The sequence below is a fragment of the Bombina bombina genome, chromosome 1 (assembly GCF_027579735.1).
Source record: "Bombina bombina isolate aBomBom1 chromosome 1, aBomBom1.pri, whole genome shotgun sequence".
NCBI lineage: Eukaryota > Metazoa > Chordata > Amphibia > Anura > Bombinatoridae > Bombina > Bombina bombina.
The window spans coordinates 31529936-31552669 of record NC_069499.1 but is presented as its reverse complement, the minus strand read 5'-3'; the positions used below and the strand labels follow the sequence as shown (position 1 = coordinate 31552669).

General features: G+C 38.9%; 1 protein-coding gene across 1 annotated transcript in view; it reads left to right on the top strand.

The window, feature by feature from the left end:
• PRKCH (protein kinase C eta) overlaps nucleotides 1–22734 on the top strand; it is a 476631-nt gene that overhangs the window by 436848 nt on the left and 17049 nt on the right. The window contains exon 12 of the mRNA XM_053697294.1: nucleotides 1709–1897. Within this exon, the coding sequence (XP_053553269.1) occupies nucleotides 1709–1897 (189 nt within the window). The remainder of the gene's footprint in view (nucleotides 1–1708; nucleotides 1898–22734) is intronic.

Below are 22734 nucleotides of genomic sequence, written 5' to 3'. Positions count from 1 at the left end.
ACATTAACCAGGAGATAGTCGTGCCTTCTTTGTGTCCGAATCCAGTTTCAAAGAAGGAACGTTTGTTGCACAATTTGGATGTTGTTCGCGCTCTAAAATTCTATTTAGATGCTACAAAGGATTTTAGACAAACATCTTCCTTGTTTGTTGTTTATTCTGGTAAAAGGAGAGGTCAAAAAGCAACTTCTACCTCTCTCTCTTTTTGGATTAAAAGCATCATCAGATTGGCTTATGAGACTGCCGGACGGCAGCCTCCTGAAAGAATCACAGCTCATTCCACTAGGGCTGTGGCTTCCACATGGGCCTTCAAGAACGAGGCTTCTGTTGATCAGATATGTAAGGCAGCGACTTGGTCTTCACTGCACACTTTTACCAAATTTTACAAGTTTGATACTTTTGCTTCTTCTGAGGCTATTTTTGGGAGAAAGGTTTTGCAAGCCGTGGTGCCTTCCATTTAGGTGACCTGATTTGCTCCCTCCCTTCATCCGTGTCCTAAAGCTTTGGTATTGGTTCCCACAAGTAAGGATGACGCCGTGGACCGGACACACCGATGTTGGAGAAAACAGAATTTATGTTTACCTGATAAATTACTTTCTCCAACGGTGTGTCCGGTCCACGGCCCGCCCTGGTTTTTTAATCAGGTCTGATAATTTATTTTCTTTAACTACAGTCACCACGGTATCATATGATTTCTCCTATGCAAATATTCCTCCTTTACGTCGGTCGAATGACTGGGGAAGGCGGAGCCTAGGAGGGATCATGTGACCAGCTTTGCTGGGCTCTTTGCCATTTCCTGTTGGGGAAGAGAATATCCCACAAGTAAGGATGACGCCGTGGACCGGACACACCGTTGGAGAAAGTAATTTATCAGGTAAACATAAATTCTGTTTTATGCTTACCAGATAAATTCCTTTCCTTCCTGGCAGAGAGAGTCCACTACCCCGCCCGTAATTTATTTTTTTAAGGGTCGGCTTCCTTTTTTATATTATTTCTTCTGGCCCCTTTTATACACTGATGTTTCTCCTACTTTTCCTTGTCCCCTCGGCAGAATGACTGGGGAAGTGTGAGGGATATTTGAGCCTTTGTCTGGGGTGTCTTTGCCAGGTGGCCAGGTGTTGTATTTCTCAACAGTAAGGAATGAAGTCGTGGACTCTCCCTGCCAGGTAGTAAAGGAATTTATCTGGTAAGCATAAATGTTCTTTGTTAAATTGCATATTCTATTTGTATCATGAAAGTTTCATATTGACGTTGCTGTCCCTTTTACAGTTGGCTCCAGAACAACAATACACTGCAGATTCTGAGCTGAACACCACCTGGTGATTGGTGCATTGCTGGTGTTTAACCGCTATGTTATTATTTTCAGCAATGGCGCAATAAGAAAATGCTGTAACACATACGACCATTTTCTTGTTTTAGTTCTGGGTCCCTTTATGACATCTTTAGGAGAGTTTTTCATTTGTTACCATATGGCACTAATAGGGCGTGATTGGGGCATATCCTGGTAAACAATAGAACTAATTAGTGATGTACATATTAAACATGCCCAAACATGCAAACTTCCTGTTTAAAGCTTAGAAGTGCACGTTCTAGTAGCACAAGGTTCTAGTAAATGTCCAGTCAGGGATACCATCACCATGTGATGGTTTGTGCAGTCCCTATAGTAAAATTCTATACCCGATGCATAAACACGTGTCTGTTTCTTCCATAGATATTGCAGGAGATGCAGTATGGACCTCTTGTAGACTGGTGGGCGATGGGAGTGCTTCTTTACGAGATGCTGTGTGGCCACGCCCCCTTTGAAGCAGAAAACGAGGATGACCTGTTTGAAGCCATTTTGAACGATGAAGTTGCCTATCCGTCATGGCTCCAGCAAGATGCTGTTGCGATTCTACAAGGTGTAAGGTTCTAAATCACCTAGTATTTCTGACATGTTAACTCCTAAGAGGAATGTACTGCAGCTGTAGCAGGCAAGAGATTGCAGAAGACAAATGGAAATGAATTCTCCACCTTGTTTGTCAGCTACACCATGAAGGCTAAAGCCACAATCTTTACATTAGAAGCTGGGGAAACTGCATCTTCACATGTAGTGTGCGCCATCACTGTTAGCTGTCTTTGTTTTATTTCTCCCACTTGTGCACTTCTCTAGTTTACTGGTTACATAAGTTTCTTGTTGGGTTTACGGGTTCTATTTTCTAGACTTAATATTTGTTAAACTATTTGAAAAATACCTTATTCCAGTTTCATCAGTCCATCTGTTCTGTAGACATCTTCCATTGAAGTTGTATACGTTAGACAGTAATTCACAGTCAGGTCCATTAGATGGTAATTCACAGGCAGGGTTTGGCGCACAAGTAATGTCCCACTTTCAGCTTCTGATCAGGATACCGCTAAAGAGAAAATCAGGAACTGCATGTAGATGACCCGCTAACCATCAGCCATGTTCTGCTCCTAAGCTTCAGTGCTTTCTATTTATTTCAGATTATTTAAAATCTAGTGTAGTATTGCAGCGAGTAAGGCCAGTAGGAGCTTAGTAAAGCTGAGGCTGTGAGTATTTTTCAAAAAAATAAAAAACAAGGGGTCAGGATCTCAAGCTAAAGGGTAGTAGATTCAGGAGTAATTTGTGGAAGAACTTCTTTACAGAAAGGGTGATTGATTCATGGACTAAGCTTCCACAAAAGGTGGTGATGACAAACACTGTGGGGAAATTCAGAAATGCTTGGGATAAGCGTAAGGCTATGTTACGTTCTAGATACGTTTATATTTTTAGGAAATATTGGTCAGACTTGGAGCTATGGTTCTTATCCGTCATCAAAATCTATGTTTCTATGCTCACAGTTCACAAGCAGGTGTATTATATGGGCAAACGTATGTGGATACCCCTACAAATATTTTAGTTTGTGTTTCATCCACTTCCATTGCCAACAGATGCGTAAAGTCCAGCACATAACCATGAAATCTTCATAGACAAATATTGACAGTACAGTCTGTCGTTTTTAAGAGCTCAGTGACTTTAAACATGGAACTATCACAGGAAGTCCATTCATGAAATTTATATCTGCCCCAGTCAACGGTAGTGCTATTAATGTGAAGTGTAAGCATCTAGTAGCAAAAGCCCAGCCATGAAGTGGTAGACCATGCAAACTCAGAGAGCATGGTCACCGAGTGCTGAAGCATGTGGCGCATAAAAATCGCCAATTCTCTGTTGCGCCACTCACTACAGAGTTCCAAACTGCCTCTGGAAGCAGCACAAGAACTGTGTGTCAGGAGCATCTTAGGGATTCCATGGCCGAGCAGCAGTGCACAAGCCTCACATCAACATGCTCAATGGGAAGCGTCGGCTGCAGTGGTGTAAAACACACAGTCACTGGTCTCTGTGCCCTCTGCAGTGATGAATCACGCTTCACTATCTGGCAGCCTTGATAGATGAATATGGGTGTGGCGGATACCAGGAGAACACTACCTACCGGAATGCATAGTACCTACTATAAAGTTTGTTTGGTGGAGTAGGGTTAATGGTCTGGGGCTGTTTCTCATGATTTTGCTAGGTCCCTTAATTCCAATAAAGGTTCATCTTAATGCTACAGGATACAGAGACATTTTAGACAATTCGGTGCTTCCAAATTGTGGTAACAGTTTGGGGAAGGCCCTTTTATGTTCCAGCATGACTCTGCCCTGTGTATAAAGCGAGGTCCATGAAAACATTGTGTGATGAGGAGGAACTCAAGTGGCCTGCTCAGAACCCTGACCTCAACCCCACTGAACTCTTTTGAAATGAATAGGGACGTCTCAATCAAGACCTCCTCATCCATCATCAGTGCCATATAGGCGTGATGGTCACATGTCCACATACTTCTGGCCATATAGTGTATTTATCTATGTGTTTTACCCCATTAAAGAGTTTAACACACAGGTAGTGTCAGTAATGAATTAGAACATTTCATTTTGCATTAGTCTGCCCCTTTAATGGCACAAAACTATTTTACAGATAATGCCCCATTATCAAACCACTAAATTCCATGAGAGCAAATTGGGTGTAGGGTGAACAGGGATCTGGGTCACATTGCCTGGTGCTACTATTGCAAAAATGACAGCACAAGGCCTCTGAAGTATTTTTCTGACAGATGTCACTGCAATTATGTCGCTGGCCATTATGGTTAACTGTTTGACTGCCAGAGATGGCTGGGAAACATCACAGAGAAGCCATGAAACTGTTGCAGTGTCATAAGCTTTAGTTAGTAACAGTAACGTCACAGCTTGTTCTGCATTTTACCTGTTAATAACAAGGGCATTTCAATAATAAAGCCAAGTCATTTTACCCTTTCTCTTCTCGCCGTTTCTTCCTGCACTGTTCGACTATAGTATTTGTGCCACTGAATTGCAGAACCAGTCATTCTTAAAAAGTCCAAATGAAACTATCGTAGTTTAGCAAATGTCAGCACTCGGCAGCTGTTGTATTCTCAATATGATGTAATGATGTATTTGGAAATAAAGGGTTTATAGTGTATAAAGCGCTGGACTTAAAACGCTTTTTTGCCTCCCGAAATACTGTCCTCCTCCTGGACAGAGAAAATGTAAATAAAACAGAGAATGGTTTTCGGGGGCGCTTTGAGAAAGCCCGCAATTAGGGTGAAACCGGTTGAAGCTGTGTTTGGAGCAATACAAGGTGGTTTGACGCTGTGGAAAAAAATCATAGCAGCTAAAGGTTTTTTCCTGAAAGAAAAGGATTGCCGTGAAAAACAAACACCTGAAATCAAAAAGTAAAGACACTTGTTCCCCTGCGTACACTCGGTACTAAAGAGCAGGAAGAATAATTCTCCTGAGGGAAGATTACTCGAAGGAAGGGTAAGACTACCTGCATGGCAGGATTACTACAAAGTCTACCAAAGGTACTAATCATATAAAGATCTTTTAATACACCTCCCTAAGGCAAGTCCTAAAAGGCAACTTAAGCATTCAGTAGTTGGCCACTACTAACGTTTATTGTCAAGGAGAAATATGCATTAGGAGAGACTTTTGTGTAATCGTTACATTTGGAGAGACTTTCCATTTCTAAAATAACACGCAAAGTTACATATGTCAAAATAAGGGGCATTGCAACAAAATTACCATTTGCTAAAAGAGACTATACAGCTTTTTCTTTAAAAATAATACATTTTTTTGGTTAATTAAAGGTGGTAACGTTAGACCGTCCTTTACTTATCAGTCCAGTAAGAAAACACAGAAGCCATTTTCTTAAAGCAGAAGTATATTGAAAACACTTGCATAAAGTTATAAGCTTAGTAATTTATTTTAAATATCTACGCATATCAAAGGTTTTCTTAGAAGAAAGTTTAATTGTTTGTTTTTAAAGGAACAAATTTGTCACAATAGATTTCAGTGAAAAATCTGCTAATTGTATAATTTTGTATTTTATGATTTTTATGTAATGTTTTTCTCCAACATAGGTGTGTCCGGTCCACGGCGTCATCCTTACTTGTGGGATATTCTCTTCCCCAACAGGAAATGGCAAAGAGCCCAGCAAAGCTGGTCACATGATCCCTCCTAGGCTCCGCCTACCCCAGTCATTCTCTTTGCCGTTGTACAGGCAACATCTCCACGGAGATGGCTTAGAGTTTTTTAGTGTTTAACTGTAGTTTTTATTATTCTGGAGAAGGGCCTATCTGCTATTTCCCTGAAGGGACAGATATCGGCCCTGTCAGTGTTACTGCACAAACGGTTGGCTGAGCTTCCGGGTGTGCAGTCCTTTAAGGCTCTGGCTAGGATCAGACCCGTGTATAGATCTGGGACTCCGCCTTGGAGCCTCAATCTTGTTCTTAGTGTTTTGCAGTAGGCTCAGTTTGAAAGTATGCATACTGTTGACATTAAATTATCTTGCAATGTTCTATTTTTGTTCTGCGCGCAGTGTTTCTGATATTTCTGCTTTGCAATGTGATCCCCCTTATCTGTTTTTTTCATGCTAATAAGGTGGTTTTATGCACTAAACTAGGGTTCCTTCCTAAGGTGGTGTCGAATTGTAACATTAATTAAGAAATTGTTGTTCCTTCCTTGTGTCTTAATCCTTCTTCAGCAAAGGAACGTTTGCTCCACAATCTAGATGTGGTTCGTGCCTTGAAGTTCTTTCTTCAGGCTACTAGGGAATTCAGACAATCTTCCTCTTTGTTTGTCATCTATGCGGGGAAGTGTAAGGGGCAGAAGGCTACTACGACTTCTCTATCTTTCTGGTTGAGGAGTGTCATCCGCTTAGCTTATGAGACAGAGGGACAACAGCCTCCTGAAAGGATAACGGCTCTTACCACTAGAACAGTGGCTTCCTCTTGGGCTTTTAAGAACGAAGCCTTAAAGGGACATAATACTCATATGCTAAATCACTTGAAACTGATGCAGTATAACTGTAAAAAGCTGACAGGAAAATATCACCTGAGCATCTCTACGTAAAAAAGGAAGATATTTTACCTCACAATTTCCTCAGCTGAGCAGAGTAAGTTCTGTGTAAAAAGTTATACTCCGATGCTCCCAGCTGCAGGTAAAAAAAATAAAAAAAAAAAAATGAAGAAATGAACAGCAGCCAATCAGCATCAGCAGTGCTGAGGTCATGAACTCTTTTACTGTGATCTCATGAGATTTGACTTAACTCTCATGAGATTTCATTGTAAACTTCCTTACACTGAATAGGGAAATAACATGAAAGTGCACGAGGCTCATCCCTTTGTCCGTCCTGGGACAGACATACTGATATGCTGCTTAGAAGTCCTTTACAATGGGATGTGGCTACTGAGAAACTTTTGAGGTAAAATATCTTTCTTTTTTACATAGAGATGTTCAGGAGATATTTTCTAGTCAGCTTTTTACAGCTATACTGCATCACTTTCAAGTGTTTAAACATTTGGGTATTATGGCCCTTTAATTGATCAGATTTGTAAGGCGATTACCTAGTCCTCCTTACACACTTTTTCTAAAGTTTGATGTGTTTACTTCACCTGAAGCAGCTTTTGGGAGAAAAGTTTTGCAGGCTGGGGTGCCTCAGAATAGGGTCCACCTCTTTTTTTCTGTTCCCTCCCGTTATTCCTTCAGTGTTCTCTGGAGCTTCGGTATAGTTTTTCCAACAGTAAGGAATGAAGTCGTGGACTCTCCCTGCCTTATGGAAGGTAAACCTAATTTATGCTTACCAGATAAATTCCTTTCCTTCCTGGCAGAGAGAGTCCACTACCCCGCCCGTAATTTATTTTTTTAAGGGTCGGCTTCCTTTTTTATATTATTTCTTCTGGCCCCTTTTATACACTGATGTTTCTCCTACTTTTCCTTGTCCCCTCGGCAGAATGACTGGGGGATAGGGGAAGTGTGAGGGATATTTGAGCCATTGTCTGGGGTGTCTTTGCCAGGTGGCCAGGTGTTGTATTTCTCAACAGTAAGGAATGAAGTCGTGGACTCTCCCTGCCAGGTAGTAAAGGAATTTATCTGGTAAGCATAAATGTTCTTTGTTAAATTGCATATTCTATTTGTATCATGAAAGTTTCATATTGACGTTGCTGTCCCTTTTACAGTTGGCTCCAGAACAACAATACACTGCAGATTCTGAGCTGAACACCACCTGGTGATTGGTGCATTGCTGGTGTTTAACCGCTATGTTATTATTTTCAGCAATGGCGCAATAAGAAAATGCTGTAACACATACGACCATTTTCTTGTTTTAGTTCTGGGTCCCTTTATGACATCTTTAGGAGAGTTTTTCATTTGTTACCATATGGCACTAATAGGGCGTGATTGGGGCATATCCTGGTAAACAATAGAACTAATTAGTGATGTACATATTAAACATGCCCAAACATGCAAACAAGCTTAGAAGTGCACGTTCTAGTAGCACAAGGTTCTAGTAAATGTCCAGTCAGGGATACCATCACCATGTGATGGTTTGTGCAGTCCCTATAGTAAAATTCTATACCCGATGCATAAACACGTGTCTGTTTCTTCCATAGATATTGCAGGAGATGCAGTATGGACCTCTTGTAGACTGGTGGGCGATGGGAGTGCTTCTTTACGAGATGCTGTGTGGCCACGCCCCCTTTGAAGCAGAAAACGAGGATGACCTGTTTGAAGCCATTTTGAACGATGAAGTTGCCTATCCGTCATGGCTCCAGCAAGATGCTGTTGCGATTCTACAAGGTGTAAGGTTCTAAATCACCTAGTATTTCTGACATGTTAACTCCTAAGAGGAATGTACTGCAGCTGTAGCAGGCAAGAGATTGCAGAAGACAAATGGAAATTAATTCTCCACCTTGTTTGTCAGCTACACCATGAAGGCTAAAGCCACAATCTTTACATTAGAAGCTGGGGAAACTGCATCTTCACATGTAGTGTGCGCCATCACTGTTAGCTGTCTTTGTTTTATTTCTCCCACTTGTGCACTTCTCTAGTTTACTGGTTACATAAGTTTCTTGTTGGGTTTACGGGTTCTATTTTCTAGACTTAATATTTGTTAAACTATTTGAAAAATACCTTATTCCAGTTTCATCAGTCCATCTGTTCTGTAGACATCTTCCATTGAAGTTGTATACGTTAGACAGTAATTCACAGTCAGGTCCATTAGATGGTAATTCACAGGCAGGGTTTGGCGCATAAGTAATGTCCCACTTTCAGCTTCTGATCAGGATACCGCTAAAGAGAAAATCAGGAACTGCATGTACATGACCCGCTAACCATCAGCCATGTTCTGCTCCTAAGCTTCAGTGCTTTCTATTTATTTCAGATTATTTAAAATCTAGTGTAGTATTGCAGCGAGTAATCCCAGTAGGAGCTTAGTAAAGCTGAGGCTGTGAGTATTTTTCAAAAAAATAAAAAACAAGGGGTCAGGATCTCAAGCTAAAGGGTAGTAGATTCAGGAGTAATTTGTGGAAGAACTTCTTTACAGAAAGGGTGATTGATTCATGGACTAAGCTTCCAGAAAAGGTGGTGATGACAAACACTGTGGGGAAATTCAGAAATGCTTGGGATAAGCGTAAGGCTATGTTACGTTCTAGATACGTTTATATTTTTAGGAAATATTGGTCAGACTTGGAGCTATGGTTCTTATCCGTCATCAAAATCTATGTTTCTATGCTCACAGTTCCCAAGCAGGTGTATTATATGGGCAAACGTATGTGGATACCTCTACAAATATTTTAGTTTGTGTTTCATCCACTTCCATTGCCAACAGATGCGTAAAGTCCAGCACATAACCATGAAATCTTCATAGACAAATATTGACAGTACAGTCTGTCGTTTTTAAGAGCTCAGTGACTTTAAACATGGAACTATCACAGGAAGTCCATTCATGAAATTTATATCTGCCCCAGTCAACGGTAGTGCTATTAATGTGAAGTGTAAGCATCTAGTAGCAAAAGCCCAGCCATGAAGTGGTAGACCATGCAAACTCAGAGAGCATGGTCACCGAGTGCTGAAGCATGTGGCGCATAAAAATCGCCAATTCTCTGTTGCGCCACTCACTACAGAGTTCCAAACTGCCTCTGGAAGCAGCACAAGAACTGTGTGTCAGGAGCATCTTAGGGATTCCATGGCCGAGCAGCAGTGCACAAGCCTCACATCAACATGCTCAATGGGAAGCGTCGGCTGCAGTGGTGTAAAACACACAGTCACTGGTCTCTGTGCCCTCTGCAGTGATGAATCACGCTTCACTATCTGGCAGCCTTGATAGATGAATATGGGTGTGGCGGATACCAGGAGAACACTACCTACCGGAATGCATAGTACCTACTATAAAGTTTGTTTGGTGGAGTAGGGTTAATGGTCTGGGGCTGTTTCTCATGATTTTGCTAGGTCCCTTAATTCCAATAAAGGTTCATCTTAATGCTACAGGATACAGAGACATTTTAGACAATTCGGTGCTTCCAAATTGTGGTAACAGTTTGGGGAAGGCCCTTTTATGTTCCAGCATGACTCTGCCCTGTGTATAAAGCGAGGTCCATGAAAACATTGTGTGATGAGGAGGAACTCAAGTGGCCTGCTCAGAACCCTGACCTCAACCCCACTGAACTCTTTTGAAATGAATAGGGACGTCTCAATCAAGACCTCCTCATCCATCATCAGTGCCATATAGGCGTGATGGTCACATGTCCACATACTTCTGGCCATATAGTGTATTTATCTATGTGTTTTACCCCATTAAAGAGTTTAACACACAGGTAGTGTCAGTAATGAATTAGAACATTTCATTTTGCATTAGTCTGCCCCTTTAATGGCACAAAACTATTTTACAGATAATGCCCCATTATCAAACCACTAAATTCCATGAGAGCAAATTGGGTGTAGGGTGAACAGGGATCTGGGTCACATTGCCTGGTGCTACTATTGCAAAAATGACAGCACAAGGCCTCTGAAGTATTTTTCTGACAGATGTCACTGCAATTATGTCGCTGGCCATTATGGTTAACTGTTTGACTGCCAGAGATGGCTGGGAAACATCACAGAGAAGCCATGAAACTGTTGCAGTGTCATAAGCTTTAGTTAGTAACAGTAACGTCACAGCTTGTTCTGCATTTTACCTGTTAATAACAAGGGCATTTCAATAATAAAGCCAAGTCATTTTACCCTTTCTCTTCTCGCCGTTTCTTCCTGCACTGTTCGACTATAGTATTTGTGCCACTGAATTGCAGAACCAGTCATTCTTAAAGGGCCCTCAAAGTCCAAATGAAACTATCGTAGTTTAGCAAATGTCAGCACTCGGCAGCTGTTGTATTCTCAATATGATGTAATGATGTATTTGGAAATAAAGGGTTTATAGTGTATAAAGCGCTGGACTTAAAACGCTTTTTTGCCTCCCGAAATACTGTCCTCCTCCTGGACAGAGAAAATGTAAATAAAACAGAGAATGGTTTTCGGGGGCGCTTTGAGAAAGCCCGCAATTAGGGTGAAACCGGTTGAAGCTGTGTTTGGAGCAATACAAGGTGGTTTGACGCTGTGGAAAAAAATCATAGCAGCTAAAGGTTTTTTCCTGAAAGAAAAGGATTGCCGTGAAAAACAAACACCTGAAATCAAAAAGTAAAGACACTTGTTCCCCTGCGTACACTCGGTACTAAAGAGCAGGAAGAATAATTCTCCTGAGGGAAGATTACTCGAAGGAAGGGTAAGACTACTTGCATGGCAGGATTACTACAAAGTCTACCAAAGGTACTAATCATATAAAGATCTTTTAATACACCTCCCTAAGGCAAGTCCTAAAAGGCAACTTAAGCATTCAGTAGTTGGCCACTACTAACGTTTATTGTCAAGGAGAAATATGCATTAGGAGAGACTTTTGTGTAATCGTTACATTTGGAGAGACTTTCCATTTCTAAAATAACACGCAAAGTTACATATGTCAAAATAAGGGGCATTGCAACAAAATTACCATTTGCTAAAAGAGACTATACAGCTTTCTCTTTAAAAATAATACTTTTTTTTGGTTAATTAAAGGTGGTAACGTTAGACCGTCCTTTACCTATCAGTCCAGTAAGAAAACACAGAAGCCATTTTCTTAAAGCAGAAGTATATTGAAAACACTTGCATAAAGTTATAAGCTTAGTAATTTATTTTAAATATCTACGCATATCAAAGGTTTTCTTAGAAGAAAGTTTAATTGTTTGTTTTTAAAGGAACAAATTTGTCACAATAGATTTCAGTGAAAAATCTGCTAATTGTATAATTTTGTATTTTATGATTTTTATGTAATGTTTTTTAATAAGTAAACGTTTTTTTATAAAATTGGCATATATTTTCAAGTTCTCTTCACTATATATTAGTAAAAAAAAAAAAAAAAACGTACCTGGTTTAACCATATCACAAAAATAGAGGCTTTAAACTGAGAGTCCGGAAGTGTTTCAATGTGACATTATATTTATTTGGGTACAGATAAAATTTATAAACATTAGAATTCACATTTAATGTTTCATATATTCAAAACTAATAAAGAACATAATAACCATTATGCAAATTTATAATAAACACGAATAAATACATAAAGGTGTATTTTTCAATAAAAGATAAAAAAGAGTGATTTATCCTTCAATAATTTTTTACCAAAAAGGAAAAGAGTCCAAATATATATAATTATTTGAGAACACCCTTATTAAGGTCCCCATTATTAATGTGATCATACCCATATCTCTAACGTTTTGAGCTTACTGAGCGCCCCCAAAAACCATTCTCTGTAATGATGTATTTGTCATATGAAATGGCTTTTCTCTTGTTCTTCTCAATAGGATTTTACAATAATATGGAAATAATATGGTGTTAAACTATATTTATTGTGTGTAAAAAATAGATCTCACTTCTGAACAAGTGGTCCAGCCCATGACCAGGCCATTTGTATACTTAGTAGCATTGGAATAGCAATAAGGTTATTAAAGCAAAAGCTGAAGATTAGAAACTGAAATGAGAACAATGACATTAGTTTGTATGAAAAGTATTTCAGCGGTTGGGGCCAAAGGAAGATGCCGGAGGGAGAAGTTGTAGAATTTCCTACTTGTCTGCTGGAATTGCCAGTCACAGGCTAGACGCCTAGGTAGTTAAAGGGACATGAAGCACATTTTTTCTTTTTTGATTTAGAAAGAGCATGCACTTTTAAACAACTTTCCAATTTACTTGTGTTGTATAATTTGCTTAATTCTCTTGATATCCTTTGTTGAGAAGCATATCTAAGTAGCTGCTGATGGTGGCTGCACGCAGATGCTTTGTGTGATTGGCTCACCCATGTGCATTGCTATTACTTCAACAAACGATTAATAAAGACTAATAAAGAATGAAGTAAATTGTATGATAGAACTAAATTGGAAAGTTGTTTAAAATTGTATTCTCTATCTGAATCATGAAAGAAAAATTGTGGGTTTCATGTCCCTTTAATGGGACATTCCAGTCAAAATGTAAATGTACATAGATGAGTTACATCTGAATAGAAACATATCTGCAATATAGCCATATCGGCAAATGCTTCTAGTAAGTTTTTACAGTTTTAGTGTTAGCATTTTTATCTGCACGTGCATGTGAGTCATTACCAGATGGTACAAACACCTTAGGCTCTCTGAGCAAGTGCTGTGTATAAAATGCTGGTGCACGGTGAATACTTAAATACACTTTTGAAGCAGCTATAGCTTTTATTAGAAGCATTTTGCTAATGCGTGTATATTACACAAATGCTTCTATTCAAAACTAAAATGCATCCATGTGGGTTCCAATTTTGTCTGGAATGTCCCTTTAACTTATAAAAACATATAGCGACAATTCTAGCCCTAAATGAAAACTAAATACAGTAAATAACTAAATACATAAAGGTCTATTGCTAGACAATATATATATATATAGGTTTCCCTGAAAGGGACATAGAACTGAAAACTGTAATGTGCATGAGTGCATTTAGATTGTGAGCGAAGCATTTTATTTATTAGTGAATCTGTTTCATTGCCAGTGGTTACTGTGCAGGGAGCGTATGTCTCTGTACCTGTAGTTAAACACAGCCCCTGTTCAGACAGCCAATGGCAGTAGGTACTAGTCAGAATAAAAGCTGTCCCTGAAACAGTCAGAACTTCTATTTCAGCTTCTTTCAGAGCTGAAATACATTAAAGGGACATTAAACACTTTCAGATGGTAATATAACATGATAAACTGTATATATAAGAAAATCTCTACAATATACTTTCATTATTTATTTTGTTCCCTTTTCATATAATTTCATTGGAATTGTGAGTGCAGAACACTGTTATATAACACACAACCATTGGCTGCACACTCTTGTGAGCTATTTATAACCATCCCTAATTGGCTACAGCAGAGAAGGTAACCTAAGTTACAACATAGCAGCTCCCATTGCTTTATAGATACTAAAACATTACATTTATTTTGCCCCTATTTAAACAGCTAATGAAACTATAAAAAATGCACCTAGATGTTGATCTCAGACTAATCTTTTCTTTGAATGCATCATTCTATCTAGCATTTATTTAGTGTTTAATGTCCCTTTAAGTTTTTATGTCACTCGTATTTTGATTATGTTTTGTAGATAGCGGCAGCAGTTAGTACTGATTGGATTCCTCTTACTGGTTATCTGTTGTACAGGGCTTAAGTCTGCTGGTGCTTTATAAACCTAGAAAAACTGATCTGGTGCCAAGTTGTCTTTCCCCTGCAGTCTCGGGGGATTCGCACTGCACTCTGCCCTTCTCGTATCCTTGTTACCACTGGAAGCGGAAAAGTGCTGCAGCTTCGCACCACTTCCTGGAGCCTGTGTGCTCAGGACCTAAGAGTCCATCCTTTTCCTTTGTCTCAGCAATTTCCTGTGGGGAGTAATAATAATGTGCTCTTGCTGTCTAATTTTAGATGAGAGATCTTGTACAGAGAAACACAATGTCCTAGGCAAGAAATGCTTTTTACATTGTTCTTTTACAATACTACATTCTTTTTCATACAAAAAAATTAGCAAAAATAGCCACTTAAAGGGACAGTCAAGTCAAAAAAATATTTCATGATTCAAATAGGGCATGTAATTTTAAACAACTTTCCAATTTACGTTTATCACCAATTTTGCTTTGTTCTTTTCGTATTTTTAGTTGAAAGCTAAACCTAGGAGGTTCATATGCTAATTTCTTAGACCTTGAAGGCCACCTCTAATCTAAATGCATTTTGACAGTTTTTCACCACTAGAGGGTGTTAGTTCATGTGTTTCATATAGATAACATTGAGCTCATGCGCGTGAATTTACCGTGGAGTGAGCACTGATTGGCTAAAATGCAAGTCGGTTAAAAGAACTGAAATAAGCGGGCAGTCTGCAGAGGCTTAGATACAAGGTAATTACAGAGGTAAAATGTGTATTATTATAACTGTGTTGGTTATGCAAAACTGGGGAGTGGGTAATTAAGAGATTATCTATCTTTGAAAACAATAAATATTCTGGTGTTGACTGTCCCTTTAAATATAAAAATTCTGATTATATTCATTAGTTTCACATTTGCATTAAAAACTGTGTGATAGTGTAATATACTAGTAATAATAAATAAATATATATACATACACAGTTACACACACTTAAAGTGAAGGCCAAATTTGATGAATTAGTGCCCAGTTTTTAAAATTCCTATTAAAAACAAGGGCACTTTAATTCATCAAAATTGATATTTCACTTGTTTTCTTCAAAAACTTACCTTATAATCCTGGCAGCCGTTCCAGCGCTTCCTCGGCCCGCCGCAAGCCGTCTTCGCGGATCCAAAATGACGAATCTGGCTTCCTCCAATCACTGCATTGCATCAGGCCAATATTCCCCCGGGGGGGGATCCGTGATTGGAGGAAGCCGGATTCGTCATTTCTGACGTCTGCAAAGGCTTCAGAGGGCCGGGGTAATCGCTGGAGCGGCTGCCAGGATTAAAAGATAAGTTTTTGAAGAAAACGAGTGAAATGTCAATTTTGATGAATTAAAGTGCCCTTGTTTTTAATAGGATTATTAAAAACCGGGCACTAATTCATCAAAATTGACCTTCACTTTAATCCTAAATTAAAACCTAGTGAATATGTATAGTAATACACAAAATGTTTTATGCCTTTATTTAGTTTTATTTTTCCTATGTCATTTTAATATATGTTTACTTTTACACGCTGTGCTTTTAAGAATATATTTTTGGGACGGTGACATGGGTTATGATGAGTATATCGCTTTGTTGGTTAGGCCTTTCAAGCATTATCTGAGTCCAAAGGGGAGACCAAATAATCTGTCCCATGGCCAGACCAGATCTGTGACTGTGTACACCTTTGTTGTACTTAAATCACTATTCTAGAATCTTGACTATTTTACTGGTGAGTTAACCCTTTGAGTGCTAAGCACTTTCCCACCTGGGTGCTAAGCTGATTTGAGGGTTTTTAAATTTTTTTAAATATTTTTTTTCTTTCTTCCAGATCCCCAAGACTTATACCGTTGGAAAGGTTAGGCGATTGGGGGTCTGTAGCTGCTTAGATGTCTGAGATACAGGCTTCTAAGCAGTATGCTCCCTTTCCCTATACTTGTCATTGTCTTTTTTTTTAATAAAGTTGCGCAGTGACCTCATCACTTCATTGCGCGTGACGTCACCATGCAAAACGTGAAGCCCCGGCGATGCCTGTCGCTATACAGGCCTGACCGCTGGGGTAGGAGCGGGTGGGAGCCCCTAGATCTCCCTCAAGGTGGGAGAGTGCTAGCGACGGCTCTGAGCCGTCGTTAGCACCTGAGTGGGAATCTCTGCGACGGCTCAGAGCCGTCGTTAGCACTCAAGGGGTTAATAAACTCTTAATAAAAGGTCATTGATATTATGTTGTTGCTTTTACAAATGATCACAACATAAATGCCATGTGGGTGAGGTGTCACTTAATCCTGATTATGAGGATGAACCATAACACCCATGCAAGGAAGTGGAGGTTCTGGGTTGCAGGCCAAGCAATGCATTTATTTTTCCAACGTTCTTTACCTTTAGCCACCAATAAGCAAGCGCTACCCAGGTGCTGAACCAAAAATGGTCTGGCTCCTAAGCTTCACATTCCTGCTTTTCAAATAAAGATAGCATGAGAACAAAGAAAAATTATAATAGAAGTAAATTAGAAAGTTGGTTATAGTTGCTGCTCTATGAAAGAAAAAAATGGGGGTTTAGTATTTCTTTAAAGTGAAGGTAAACTTTGGTGAATGAAAGACCGCTTTTTAAAAAATACTATTAAACAGGGGCACTTTCATTCATCAACGTTTACAAAGCAGCCGTTTTGATTAAAAACTTACCTTTTTTTCTTTTCACAGCCAGAGCAGCGTCCCCCTCCTGGAAATCCTCTCTTCACACGTCAGCAATGACTAATCTGGCTTCCTCCAATCATGGCTTTCCCCCCAGGGTGGTTATTGCCTGAGGCCATGCTGTGATTGGAGGAAGCCGGATTAGTCATTGCTGACGTGTGAAGAGAGGATCTCCAGGAGGGGGAAGCTGCTCTGGCCGTGAAAAGAAGAGAGGCAAGTTTTTAATCAAAACGGCTGCTTTGTAAACGTTGATGAATGAAAGTGCCCCTGTTTTTAATAGCAGTTTTAAAAAATGGGCTTTCATTCATCAAAGTTTACCTTCACTTTAAGGTTGAAGCAATGCTTATAAAACTCACGTGCACTGACATTTATATGAGCGTTGTTTTGTATGTCCCAGCTTGCAATATACAATCACACGGATAAGAAACAAAATGACCTAGTTGATATCGGCAATTATATATAATTAAACATACTGCGGGGTCCAATGAAGGTATTTTTCATAATGATACAAAAGTACAAATATTTGTATTTTATTTATTTGACATATATCATTTATTTTCCTATATTCAAGTCAGATTCCCTTCACATACAATTTATTTCTTTTTCGTTTTTATATTGATTCTTTAAACAAGAATATATTAAATATTACAAAAATAAGAAGGGATAAACTGCTTGTGGTGCAAGTTAAAATGTAACTGTTATTACATAAAAATAAAGAGCCGTATTTACAGAGTCACAAAAAAGAGCGAATTACAAATTATGGCTAGGAGACCCTGTCTCACTGTTTAGCCTCAAAATAACCTCCTCAATGCAAACGTATAGAGATTTTTATTTTATTCAAAGAGCTGCTTAGGTTTAAAGAGTGCTTATTGTCAACTTATACATAACTTAAAGGGGCAGTCAACACTAAAATTGTTATTGTTTTAAAAGATGGAAAATGCCTTTACTACCCATTCTCCAGCATTGCACAACCAACATGGTTATATTAATATACTTTATAACATTTAAACCTCTAAATGTCTGCCTGTTTCTAAGCCACTACAGACAGCCTCTTATCACATGCTTTTTTATTAGCTTTTCACAACAGGAGACTGCTAGTTCATGTGGCTCATATAGATAACATTGTGCTCTCATCTGTGGACTTATTTAGGAGTCAGCACAACACAGCACTAATTGGCTATAAAAGTCAATAGATAATAAATAAAAAGTTATGTGATGGGGGCAGTCTGCAGAGACTTAGTTACAAGGTAATCACAGAGGTAATAAGTGTATTTATATAACAGTGGGAATGAGTAATAAAGGGATTATCTGTCTTTTAAAACAATAACAATTCTATTGTAGACTGTCGCTTTAAAGGGACATGAAGCCCAACATTTTCATGATTCAGATAGAGCATACAATTAAAAAAAATACTTTTTATCACATTTTCTTCATTCTCTTTGTATCTTTTGTTGAAAAGCAGGAACCTTAAAGGGAAATTTTGGTCAAAATATAAATGCCCATAGATTAATTACATATTTGAATAGAAACATATGTGCAATAGACATGTATTGGCAAAAATGCTTCTAGTAAACGTTATCACTGTTTTAGTGTTAGCATTTTCTCTGCATGTGAAGCATAGCTAGATATTCTCAGTGCACCAGCATTTTAAATACTGCAGCTGCTCAGAGAGCCAGTGGGCGTTGTATCGTATCGGCAATTAACAAATGAAGTCATTACCAGATGATACAAGCACCTTAGCCTCTCTGAGCAAGTGCTGTGTATAAAATGCTGGTGCACGGTGCATACTTAAATACACTTTTGAAACAGCTATAGCTTTTATTAGAAGCATTTTTGCTAATGCATGTATATTACATAAATGCTTCTGAAATGCACCCATGTGGTTTCCAATTGTGCTTGGAATGCCCCTTTAAACTCAGGAGTGTGCACGTCTGGAGCACTATTTGGCAGCAGTTTTGCTAGAATGTTATTCATTTATAGGAGTACTAGAGCGCAGCACTATTTCCTGCCACCTAGGTATCTCTTTAACCATGGGAACAAACCATTTGATAATAGAAGTCAGTTCACAGAACATTATGTCTGGATTGCATTTCCCTTTAAAGGGACAGTACACTGTAAAATTGTTTTTCCATTAATGTATTTTAAATGACTTGTTATACCAGCTGCAGAGTATAAAATATTTGAGAAATTGCATTTTCATGTTTATTTGTGTATATGAAATAGCTGATTTTGTGCTTTGAAACCACAGCCTATTACAATGGGTAGAACTTAAAGGTGATATCAGATCTCATTATGTTATCACTGTGTATACACAGACTTGCTTATTTATCTGTAATGTGGCTTGAACACCAAAACTCAATACATAGAGAGAACAATGGCAATTATCATTTTATTACTTAACTATCCTGCACCCCGCTGAGAGTGTAATCTCTTCTGCTGGCTGTGTTTACTTAGGCTTGTCAATAGCATATACTCCAGTATCAAAACGTTTAGTATAGGTGGCCATACCACAGGCTAAATCAGCTATTTCAAATGCTTAAATAGGAGTAAAGGAGCTACTTGTAACCAATGTAATACACTCTAACAGCTTAAAAGGATCATTGGGAATAATTTAAAGGGGAGAAAATGTTTGGGTAAACTGACCCTTTAAGTTTGATACCAGTTTATTTTTCCTATCTATGTATCAGGATATTTTGGCATGGTATACGCATTTATCACCATAGAAGGTTCAGTCTATTTTAGCCATAGGTTTCATATAATAATTACATAGAATGGTTACAGATTATGATATTACCTTATATGGCTACATACTGTAGGGAGAGTAAACTCAGAATGTAACTTATTTTAAGGTTGGTGCTTAGATGATTTTGTATAGTTTTCCTTACTTGGCTACATACTTTATGGTTGCTTAGACAGCATAAATATTCATTTATAACTAGCACTAATTGCCCATATCTAAGGTATAAGGTAAACATACTCACCAGATTTGTTAAGTGGTTTATTCTTGGTTTGCAATACTCTGCCCATATTGATCTCAGAGTGGCAGTTTTAAGTGCTTTTAAAACATACACTATATGGCCAAAAGTATGACACCTGACCAGTACACCTATTTGATATTGTTGGACATCCCATTTCAAAACTATAGGCATTCAAATTGAATTGACCCCCCTTGCAGCTATAACAGCCTTAAAGGGAACAACCCAATGATTCAGATAGAGCATGCAATTTTAAGCAACTTTCTAATTTACTCATATTATCAATTTGTCTTTGTTCTCTTGCTATCTTTATTTGAAAATCATGAATGTAAATCTTAGCAGCCAGCCCATTTTAGGTTCAGCACCATGGATAGCACTTGCTTATTGGAGGCTGACATTTACCCACCAATAAGCAAGCATAACCCAGGTTGTCCACCAAAAATGGGCTGGCTCCTATGCATCACATTCCTGCTTTTTAAATAAAGATAGCAAGAGAGCGAAGAAAAATTGATAATAGGAGTAAATTAGAAAGTTGCTTAAAATTGCATGCTCTATCTGAATCATTAAAGAAAAAAAAAATGCGTTTAGTGTCCCTTTAACTTATCTGGAGAGGCTTATCGCGAGATTTTGTGTCTGTGGAAATTTGTACCCATTCAGTTTAAAGAACATTTGTGAGGTCTGGTACCGATGATGGACAAGATGGTCTGGCTCACAATCAGTGTTCCGGTTTCATCCCACAGAGATTCAGTGGGGTTGAGCTCAGGGGTCTGTGCAGGACAATTCAGTTTCACCACAGCAAACTCAATAAACCTCACTTTGTGCACAGGGGGACCATCATGCTGGAACAGGAAAGGGCCTTCCCCAAACTGTTGCCATATAGTTGGAAGCACCTAATTGTCTAAAATGTCTTTGTATCCTGTGACATTAAGGTGACCCTTCACTAGAACTAAGGGCTCTAGCCCACACCTTCCTCCATCACACTTTACAGTAGGCATTATGTATTCCAGTAGGTCTTTTCCTTTCATCCAGCACACCCACATTCTTTCTTCAGATTCCCTGATAGTGAAGCGTGATTCATCACTCCAGAGAACGTTTCCACTGCTCCAGAGTCCCATGGTGACTTGCTTTACCCCACTCGGGCCGACACCTGGCATTGCACATGTGAGGCTCAGTCATGGAGCGTGTTATACACAATTCTTGTGCTGATGCGGCTTCCAGATTCAGTTTGGAACTCTGTAGCGAGTGATGCAACAGATGGTAGGAGCTTTGTACTTGTTTCAGTACTCCACAGCCTCACCCTGTGAGTTTGTGTGGTCTGCCACTTTATGCCTGGCCTGTTCTTTCTTCTAGACGCTTCCACTTCATAAAATAGACTTACAGCTGACCAGCAGATCTAGTAGGCCAGAAATTGCACAAACTGACTTGAGACAAAGGTGGCATTTTGTTACAGTTCCATATGTAAAGTCACTGAGCTCTTCGGTATGACCCATTGTTCTGCTAATGTTTGTCTATGGAGATTTCATGGCTATGTGCTGGATTTTATGCACCTGTTAGCAATGGGTGTGGTTGAAACACCTGAACTCAATTAGTAGGAGTGTCCACATATTAGGCAAGTGCATTCGGCAATTTCGTTAGCTGCCAAATGCAGAAGAAGGCCGTGGCACACAGCATTCGGCTCTTTTTGGAGCCAGATTTCACAAGAAGAAATCCGGCTGCAGAGACAAATGCTGCGTGCGGCCTTATTCTCCTGCACTCGACAGCTAACAAAACTGCCTACCACGTACGTTTAGCCATATAGTTTGTGTTTTGTATGTAGATGTTTCCAATCACAACAATAGATGTGTTTTTCATTGGACAACAGTGTGCCTGAAAGGGACATTGTACGCTAGATTTTTCTTTACATTATAGTTTTGTAGATGATCCATTTATGTAGCCATTCTGGGAGTGTTTAGTTTTGCTTCATTTTTAATAACTGTGCTGATATTCAGACTCCTAACCAAGCCCCCACAGTTTTAAATGTATACTGATGTCTACAGATTTGCTGCAGTTTCTGTTTGTATTATCTGTCTTTTCATATGCAGAGTAGGGGGGGTGGTCTGCCTTTTCCTGTTTCCCCAGCCCCTTTCAGTGGGTCACAGTAAATTTTTAAAAGGTTTTATACTGGATTTTAGATCAGTATCTGTGCATATTCTTCTTTATAGTAGTGTCTATTACATGCAGTTTTATGAAAATTGGTGTACACTGTCCCCACCTGTACAACAAAACATTTTTGGTCACACATTTCGATTCACAAATTGGACAAAAGCATAAATCTACATTTGATAAATAATGTACAGTTTTGCAGCCAGCGTATTTAAGTTGTATAAACATTTTCTTCTGGTGTTATCGGATTTGTTATATGTGTGACTTTTTAACCAACTCGGATATATGTTTTATAGAATGTTTTCTTGTGTAGGTTTGTGTTTTTAAGTCGATTTTGTTACAAATCATTTATATATTGTCCTGAAATTGCGTTTTTCAAGAACAGAGAATTGCTTAAGGGGGAGGGAAATTTTGGTGACATGAGTTTACAAGTTTTTATTTAACCCCTTGGTGAGAGAGAACACTCAAGTGCTACACGTTCTTATACAGTCTTTTCGTGTGCTAAGTGAAACAAGAGTGATTACGCCTTCTTGTCTGTAAGCCGTATAAATCACTGAGCCCTGTGAGTTTGTTTCATTCATTCTGCATTTTATGTACCTTGGCCAGGCGCCAGTGTCACTAAATCCAACATGAAGTTCTGAATTAAGGGTCTGTTACTGCCTAGAGCAGGTGGAGGGAAAGTATCGGACATATTTAGAAGTATTTCCCAAAAATAAATACAGCAGATATTTAAGGCATCAGTTTACTTAATCCAAGAACGAGGGATGGGGTGCAGTTTTTAACCCCTTAAGGACCAGCGACGTACCCTGTATGTCGCTGGCCTTTTTTTGGGACTTGATTGTTTTATAGCGTGGTCTT